Source organism: Xenopus laevis, chromosome 9_10L (genome assembly GCF_017654675.1).
Source record: "Xenopus laevis strain J_2021 chromosome 9_10L, Xenopus_laevis_v10.1, whole genome shotgun sequence".
NCBI lineage: Eukaryota > Metazoa > Chordata > Amphibia > Anura > Pipidae > Xenopus > Xenopus laevis.
The window spans coordinates 95,611,795-95,621,514 of record NC_054387.1 but is presented as its reverse complement, the minus strand read 5'-3'; the positions used below and the strand labels follow the sequence as shown (position 1 = coordinate 95,621,514).

The following is a 9,720-nucleotide window of genomic DNA, read 5'->3' as shown; positions in this document are numbered from 1 at the left end:
CAGCTGGAAAGAGGCAGTTAAAAAGTTACTTATAATTTGCCATTCTATGACACACAAATTTAACTTAAAGGTGAACCACCCTTTTGAGTAAGCGTTGGTTTTGAGAAGAAACCATTCTGTCCAACAAGAGAGCAGCTGACATCAGGTAAGCTACTGTCTGGCTTCCTTCTGACTCCTAAACAGCAAACCCATGTTAGTAACCACCCAATGTCTAATGCATATTTTCCAGATAATAGGAACACAAAATAGGTGTGTTAAGGCATGTCTCCCCATCCTGGATGCCATCAGCTTTAAATTCTCTGCATCAGCTTGTACAGTGCATTGTAAATACTAATACAGGTCTGTAGTAAATACAGTCAGGCAGTTGGTACCTATGCCTATAATACTTAAGCACGAGCTACATTATCTACATTTAGAAGCATTGGGTCCCAACACCCCAGAAACCCTCTCACCCTTTGAGAAAGCATGTTATCTCAACCTACGCTGCATTAAGTTTTAGCAGGTCAAATCTTCAGTACTGCTTAATATACATAAATGTATCAGAATGACACCCAGCAGAATAGGAAGAAAATCTCTGAAAAGCACCTGAAATTACTTTTTGCCTTTACCCTTATTGAAGGTTATATGTTTGTTCGGCTTCTTCTAGGACAGCTGCTGTCCAACTTATTACAAGTAATGGGCCAATTATATCACCTACAGCATGTTGGTGGGCAAAATAAATAAAATACTAAAAAGCAAGGCAGTCAGAGGATCCAGCAATTGATGGAGATATGAACCCAAGACTTGGAGTGGTTTAATATGGCACCATTTCTCCTAAGGATACACCTTTACAGGTCTCAGTGGGAAAAAAGTTGTCTTTTTATAGCAGCCCAGGCCAAAACAGAAACACAGAATACATTGTTTTGATATTTATTAACTGTACAAGAAACATTAAGCACAGAAGGAATGATTTCCTCAGATCAGTGATATTTTCTCCAGCGATCATGCTCTGCAAGAGGGGAGAAAAAAACAAGAAACACATGATTTCAGCATCATTTTAAAGGAAAAATTACATAATGTGTGTATCTTGTACACACAAAAAATGCTTTTTAGGCAGATATTACATTATTGTAGTCTCTTCTATGTTTAGTAATATTATGCTCCACCTGGTTTATGTAGGTTTATTTAATATCTATTACAATAAATGACCACGCAACTAAGTAAACTCACATTTAAATTTAAAAAGGGAGGTCTTTGTAGCATTGCTAATGTGACTAGATTCATAGACACAACAACCAAGATGATGGTTTCTTTGCTGATAAACACCTTTGTCCCATGTCCTTAAAGGGGTTGTTCACCTTTGAGTTAACTTTTAGTATGATGTAGAGAGTGATATTCTGAGACAATTTGCAATTGGTTTTTATGATTTGTGTTTTTTCTAGTTATTTAGCAACTCTCCAGTTTGCCGTTTCAACCGTCTGGTTGAGTCCAAATTACCCTAGCAACCATGCACTTATTTCAATAAGGGAGTGGAATACAAATAGGGAGGGTCTGAATAGAAAGAGGAGTAATAAAAAGTAGCCATAACAATATACGTGTACTCTGCCTTACAGAGTATTTATTTATTTATTTTTAGACAGGGTCAATGACCCTCATTTGAAAGCTGGAAAGAGTTAGTAGAAGAAGGCAAATAGTTCAGAAACAATAAAACAAAGAAGACCAATTGAAAAGTTTCTTATAATTAACCATTCTATAACATAACAAAAGTTAACTTAAAGGTGAACCACCCCTTTAAAAATGTGCACTTGGGAGCTTAATCTCTGGAAAATGTCATTCACTTGCCATGTATTGCCATTTTTTTTGGGGGAAAATTTGTTCACACTAGCAAATTTGTTTTTTTGTTTTTAACAGGGGCAACAAATCTCCCCATGTGTCATTGCCCTAAAATTAAATTTCAGTATAATGTAGAGATTGTCTTAAGGGAACGACACAAGGAGCAGTCTGACGTTTCCTTCATGCAATTTTCTGGTCACCTGTCTGTTAAATGAGCCTCAAACACATATACACCACTTCTCAGGACCCTGAGCTTGGCAACTGCAATACACACTGCATAATTACCAAATGAAATGTTGCAGTGAAGATGTATTGCATTAATAGACAACTTTGCTTGTAATTGGGTGGATATTCCGTTAATGAATGCTGTAATATGGAAACTTACTGATGTGATCATACTCCCAGACATAACTCAGAACGACATAACCAGCCAGGAGCATAGCCACTCCTCCAATGCCTCCCTTCTTCACATTGATGTACTTGTTGAAATAGGCGCTGTGGCCTAAAAGTTTAAAAATATGAAAATAAATTAATAATTTTAAGGAATTACTAGCAAAGGAAGAATGACATTTGTGTAAGTGAATGCCTGTGTGTAATCAACGGTTTTATTTAAATTTTAGGGAAAACCAAATATAAAAGCACACACTTTGAGAACCTTTTACTGGCAGGAACCCTGTAATTAAGCCTGCGGTCTGCAGAAAGGTGAAGTCAAACAAGCTTTTGTGCATTATTGGACAGCTACAGTTTGTACCAGAAACTTTATAACTTAAAACGTATAATATTTTGCTTGTATTTTTATTTAAGTAATGGAGATATTAAAAAATACATATGTATTTTCCTTTTTTTTTTTTTGCACATGGTTGATTTATAATTACCAGTTTCTGGCAAATACAGAAGCACAATGCCACATAATAACATTACCAGGAATGACAAGGAATAAGTACTGGTGTATCAACAGTGGGCACAAATACACTCATATACAGACCTCTGCGTATAGATGCAAAGATTCCATTTGGTGTGAAATCACGAGTTGTCAGCCAGTTGGGCAGATGACCAAGCTTAACATCCATGAGCCTTCTCTCTGCAAGGGGCACTTCAAGGTGAAAATAGAAGATAAAAGAAATTATATAAATAACCTGTGTTTGTTTTGATTTTATTAATACATTTCGCTGGGTCGAATTTCGTGTTTCTGGGAGTTTTATATAATTCAACCGTTGATAAATGTGCCTCTAAATGTAGCTGTTAGAATTTCCACTGCGCATCAGAAATCAGAGTCTCCATCTGCAGGTAAAAGGCACCTGATAATTTGCCAGGGAGTATATTTACTGCTAAGGATATAATAATTAACATGTATTTATAAAGCACCAATATACTCCAATACACCATACAATAAATGCACACTGAACATACAGATTGCTTACAATCGATAACTAAATCTTAATGTATACCCTTGGAGAGAGGCTTTTCTTTTCGGTCATTGACTGGATGTAAGTTGCAAAACGCAAGCACTCTGATAAAGGATTGGTTCACCTTTAAGTTAACTTTTAGTATGTTATAGAAGGGCTATTATAAGCAACTTTTCAAGTGGCCTTCATTTTTGATTTTTTTTATTTATCTGCCTTATTTATTCTTCTGGCTCTTTCCAGTTTTCAAATGGGGGTCACTGACCATCTAAAAAGCAAATATTCTGTAAGGCTGCAAATCTGTTACCGTTATTTTTTATTATTCTTCGTTCAGGCCTCTCCTATTCATATTCCAGTCGCTTATTTAAATCAATGCATGGTTGCTAGGGTCATTTGGATCATAGCAACCAGATTGCTGAAATTGGACAGCTGCTGAATAAAATTCCTAACTCAAGAACCACAGATAATGAAAAATGAAGAACAACTGGAAACTATCTCAGAATATCACTTTCTACATCACTTTCTACTAAACATTCACTTAAAGGATAAGTAAACCTTTAAATGAAGTGAATGTAAAACTGATGAGGGGGCTATTCTTAGCTGCTCTGATGTTCTTCTGCTTAGGAATAATTAGAAACCTTTCTCACATCGTTCCTAAGCAGAAGAACATCAGAGCAGCCTCTTTCTTTCTCCTGACAACTTACTTGACTACCAGGCCCTTTATCAAGCTTGATAAAGGGCCTGGTAGGCCCGAAACGTTGCCTAATTGTATGATGTGGGCTTAATAAATTTTGGTACACTTTTTGCAACTTGAACACAGTGTGCTGCTGGTTCCTTTCTACATGTTATTATGACCCAGTGACAGGAGTGGGTCCTCCAGTTACAGCACCTGACACTACAAGAAGTGTGAAACAGTAAGGTGAGCGCTCCACGTTTACAGAAACTTACTTGATGGTCAGACTCGTGGGGAAATGACCAGCAGGTGGAGCTGTTGTAACAAAATTCATTCATATTACCAGTACATGTATTCTTTAATATCTTGGAATAGAAAGAAAATAAATAATGAACGTAAATGTCAAAAGTGCTTAGAATAGCCCCCTCATCAGTTTTACATTCACTTATTTTAAAGGTTTACTTAACCTTTAAAGTCTCACACTAGTGTAGCTAAACCTACCATCCTCACCTTTTTTTTTTATTAAATCTAAAACTAAAACACAACTCATCCCCTATAGTCCTATACAATACTACAATTACAGTTTTAAGTACTTTCACAGGTTTTATACCCCAGCAAGGTCATTCAAAACCATTTAGCCTTTTTAAGGCTTGGAAGCAATGTTTCCCCACTGCATATGGTTTGTACTGCAATTGAAGGGAACAGGGTCCCAATTTCATCCATTATCTAACCCTAACATTTTCACCTTTTTTAATCTGATATGAAAACAAAGGTATCATTCTCCTATACAGACAGTACAGCTATAAATCCTGTACTGGGGGTTTATGACCCACCAAGGTCATTTGAGCTGATTTGTCCCTTCCCAGGGTTTTACAGTACAGAAAATGATTTAAGTGACGTCAGGCACATTCTGGACTCAAGCAGCATTTCCAGTCACAAGCTCAGTTTCTAAACAGAATGCCGCTGACAAATAATACACGTCGCTGATATTTTCGCACAATTCCTTGCTCGTGCAGCTCAGCAGTCCCGTGAGTGACTTTGTAAAACATTGCATTTCCCACGAGCCATCAGAAAGCTAAATATGGCCCACGACCGTAACAGCTTACCCGGCTTGTCCGCCATCTTAATGACCGAGATGTCACAGGCGCTTGGAACACTGGGAAGAAGTGGCTACATCACAAGCTACAATGCATGACGGGAAACTGAATGAGAGGCGGGGAAGTGATTAGGTCATTTGCGGATATAAGGCAACTGGGGTTCTGTAAACTGCATTTAATAATACGGAATTCGGCATCCGTAGAGATTGAATATAAAATGCAGATAAACCAGTAGCACTTATTATAGTCTTGACTTCATTTGCTTTGAGAAGCTGTTCGCTAAATGCTATTTAAAGGGTTATTTTAGGGTTAGGGACTAGGATTGCCGCCTGTTCGGTTTTGACCCGAACAGTTCGGTTTTTGTAAGGCCTGTTCGGGTCTGATTGTTCTGTTCGTTGTTCAGTCTTATGAAACCCGAACAATTATCTGGCCAATACATAAAAAGCAATTAAATACTAGGTTACTCACCTAAACATGGCTAAGTTACTATCAAATACAATTAATTTCTTATTATTACAGATACAAAAACAGATTGTTTTTTTTTTTCTAAATTAGCATTGCTGTATTTCAGAGCTTTCTGGATAATTGATTTCTGTATAATAGATCTCATACCTGTAATTAAAGGATTAAAGCAGACTATAGCTAGAGATATGGTTGCCACCTATGTGGTTTTGTACTGGGCATCAGCACTTTAAAACATTGAGAATACTGGATAGAAATCCAGCCAGTTGCATCTAAGTGATGCAATAACCTTGCCCGGGTGTCATAACTCCACCAACATCATTGTGCCCACCTCTGATGTCATCATGCCCGTTCCTACATCACTGCCCCACCCCCAATGTTATCTGCTCTGCCCCCCTTGTTCGGGTATAGCCATCAGCAAAAGTGGCAACCCTAGTAGGGACACATTTTAGGCATTTCTGTGCAAAGGCTTATCTACATGGCCTCAATGAACCAGGGGCTTATTTAAGTTACTTGGGGTCGCCCACTTCAATAAGATGTTTAGTTTCTAAATTTTATGTGGAAACACCCTCAGGATGTACATTGACATTTTCCATCTCCTAGACCAGGTCTGGAGTCTGGACTGAGAATTAAAATAGGCCCTGGCATTTCAGGTACACAGAAACCTAATCAGCCCACATAGAGGCCCAAACAGCCCCCACCAGTCCACTAAATACTGACTTTCTGTGGTATCTTATACCAGCCCCTCTGGCATTTGCCAGAACCCACACATGGCCTGTCCGGCCTGTCCTAGGCCAATGTTTGTTATCCTTTTATTCAGGGGACACAAATTAAGCATGCACCTCTTTTTAATTACTATTAAACAGCAAGGAGATCCAGATTTGTCTCCTGACCCTTCACTATTAGGGTTGGACTCCACAAGGCGATGACGCATGCGTTGTGTCGGATGTGCAGAATATAATGGGACTGATCAAGAATTTTCAGGTACAAACAACATGTATCCGACTGTCAGATGTTAACGCTGCACGCTTAGGGTTGCCACCTTTTTTAATGGGCGGGCCCTGACGTCAAAATGGGTGGACCGTGACGTCAAAAGGGACCACACCACGGACGCTAGAAGAGGCAAAAGAAAAGGTAAGTTCCAGGGGATTGGGGGCAGGCTGAGGGCTCCATTTAATCGTATTACAAATTTACCGGCAGCTACATTGCCGGTAAATTTGTAATACTGGCCCCGGCCTTGGCAGGTATTTTACCGGCCAGACCGGTAAAATACCGGCCGGGTGGCAACCCAGCGCACGCTGCGTCTTCATCTGACAGTCGGGTACAGGTAGTTTGTACCTGCCATTTCTCGATCAGTCCCATAATATTCTGCATGCCCAATACGTCTCAAGCATGTCATCGCCTTGCAAAGTTTTGTCCATGGTGCTCTAAGAAAACCATAGCCTGAAAGTGTGTAACTGTGTGCCTTAGCCCTCTGTATGCTGATTAACAATTTGACTGCTGGTGTGTGTTCAATTACATTAAACCTTTTACTACATGGCATCTCTCATCGTATATATCATAAAAGTACGAGAGTGGTGGCAGTGAGTTTTGTGTGGATTTTGTGGGTGTTGGTTAGTTTTTGGGGCGCTGTTGTGCATGTCTAACCTGTGTGCAAGTTGAGTAGGAGACTGAGCAAGTTATCCCTTAGAGCCACACCTAAAATCACGTGCCTCTGAAGTGGCATAATCAGAGCCGGAACTAGGGGTTGGCAGAAGAGGCAGCTGCCTAGGGTACAATGATTGGGGGGCGCTGGGCAGCTACCTCTTCTGCCTACTCCTAGACCAGACCTGTCACTAGACCTGCGCCAGAGAATGCTGCTTCGGTGTATGCTTGTATGAAAGGTGTTACTGCGCACGCGAGCGCTGATGCCGCATGATCGCTACTGATGCGCATGCGCAAGTGGGCCCTGCTGCGGGGAGACGGAGATGAGGGGTGAACTAGCAGCCTGGGCTGCCTAGGGCGTCCGGCTGTACAGGCCTGCCTCTGGGCATAATCGTCACAGTAGTTATGTTTTGACTCCTGTGCAATATTTAGCATCTATTGTATGGCAAATATAACATTTATATCTCTATATTAGAGCATTAATTTATTTGTGGTGGAATCCACCACTAAGGAGGTTATTTATCAAAGGTCAAATTTTAGAGTTATGTGAAATTTTTTTTACTCCAATAAACTTCAACTCACAACTCGAATGGGAGCTTATTTATGAAAAGACTGAAATGTCTAAAATTTGGTCAAATTCGGACAAATGTTAACTCGAATTGAACAATTTGAATTGAGTTTTCCTCCGAAAAAAACCTAGTAACAGCTAGAAACATCTTCAAATGGTTCAACGGCCCTCTGCCACTGACTTCTTCATGAATTTGAGTTGTTTCCAGTGTGTAGGGGGATAATAAATCTTGGATTCAAATTCAAGTTTGTGTTTTTAAACTTGAAATTGTGAGTTTTGATCAAAAAAATCGAACCTTAGTAAAACTGCCACTAAATCATTTTGGTTGCCTTAAGGTTGTTGCGGCCCTAGAATTGTGTCAGGAGTTGGACAGCATGAAGAACAAAAGTATGTTTATATTTAATGCCTTCATAATTTTACTATACAGTGCATTTGCAAGCCTAGAAAACGGCTAACGAGTCATGGGAAGTAATGAAAACATTGCAGAGCTTCACTAGGCAAGAAAGATCCCCTGATTGGTGCAGTTTTTTTCTGCAAAGTAGCACTGGTCTGGGCGAAAAAGTTAGCAAAGTGATATACTTGGGGTGCCCAACGTATCAGAACCCCCCCAGTGTTTTACACTTTCCTTTTATTTCAAGTCTAACAAATAAAAAAAAAATGTGCTATATTCGCCTATGTTTTTAAAATAGTCTGGTGATATGTCATTTGTCTTGGGCTTTCAAAAGCCAGTGCTTAAGACACTAAACTTCAAGTGTATTTACTCCCAGAACACAGGCAGGATGGAATACAAGTCACCACTGATGACAGAATATGACAACATCGACATGATGTGCCTAAGAAATCCCTGAATTAATTAACTTGATTTTGTAAAGAGCAGATGTTGTTTATACTGTATGTCAGGGAGAAATTTCTAGTTCTCTGCATATTGTCATATTTGAGCTTTAGTATAATATATTTATCAAACAATATGAAATCATTTGCTCCAGTCCAGTTTACTTCAGTCCAGTTCTGACTCTGGTTTTAGAATCAGAAATATTATAGACACGTTTCAGTTTACATTTGATAGTAATAGAACAGTTATATTGCAGCTCTACAATATATTAAAAAAAAAATTAAAAATATAATTCATGCACTCCTCACCTTTAAACCGAATTCCCTTACCAAAAAGGAATACAAATTATGCTCGCAGATATGCCTGGCTACAAGGTGTGCTATAGCACATAGATGGAAAGAGGGCGTCCCGACATTTGTGGAAATAAAAAGGAGAATATGGTGGGTGTCCTCGATGGAAAGACTTACTGCATTGGTCCATCAAAAACTAGACTTATTTACTGCAATCTGGGCCCCTTGGCTCACACGGTGTGACACTCAAAATTTACCGAATCCTGCGAACACAGACACCGGAGCCGCATGTTTTTGAAAAATGTTTTGTTTTATTTTCAGAATAGTTTGATATACTACTCAGGTGGTTTTTGTAATGTATTTCAACGGCGAGAGTTCCCACTTTCCCCCCCCTTTGTACCCCCCTTCCTCCTGTTTTTCCTTCTTATTTCATATAATGTTTCTTTTTCTTCTTCTTTGATATTTCTTACTGTTATGAAAACAGCAGACTGAAATGTACATGCAAAATCTACTCAGATAATGAGATATTGTCGGCATTACACAAGTATAACACTGCATGTTACCTACATATGGAAGATATCTTTGTCTGCTTAATAAATAAAAAGTTGAAAAAAAAAAAAAATATATAATTCATATCTAGTAGCACATCTATTGAAAAATGTTAAAACATTTTTTAAAAACTTTGAATATACATTAAATTAACATTTTCAATGGCTTTATTTGTAAATTATTACATTTTGAAAGAAGCACTTGTTTATACCTTTCTGTAGCAGAGGTTGTTCTTCAGGTTAGCAGTTTCAGGAGTCACAACCAGCAGTGCATAGAATATTAAGGGGTGGACAGTTGTTGCAGATAGCAGGAACACTTACACATGACTTTAAAGTTACTGAAAATTAATATATACTGTATCATGGTAGATGTGCAAAACTATAAAAAAAA

At 38.7% G+C, this 9,720-nt stretch overlaps 1 protein-coding gene across 1 annotated transcript; it reads right to left on the bottom strand.

Annotated features, from left to right (window-relative positions):
• Window positions 1-895: 895 nt before the first annotated feature.
• atp5mf.L (ATP synthase membrane subunit f L homeolog) lies at window positions 896-5,114 on the bottom strand. The gene is made up of 4 exons (XM_018236257.2): window positions 4,995-5,114; window positions 2,798-2,905; window positions 2,198-2,314; window positions 896-988 (listed from the first exon to the last, which is right to left on the bottom strand). Exons 1-4 carry the CDS (start codon window positions 5,008-5,010, stop codon window positions 960-962), a joined length of 270 nt encoding a protein of 89 aa, XP_018091746.1. The 5' UTR covers window positions 5,011-5,114; the 3' UTR covers window positions 896-959.
• Window positions 5,115-9,720: the final 4,606 nt, after the last annotated feature.

Coding starts and splice junctions, on each gene's coding strand:
- atp5mf.L (XM_018236257.2), bottom strand. Junction 2,315..2,797: donor CTTTGCATCTATACGCAGAG/GTCTGTATATGA, acceptor TTAAACTTTTAG/GCCACAGCGCCTATTTCAAC. Junction 989..2,197: donor CTGGGAGTATGATCACATCA/GTAAGTTTCCAT, acceptor CCCCTCTTGCAG/AGCATGATCGCTGGAGAAAA.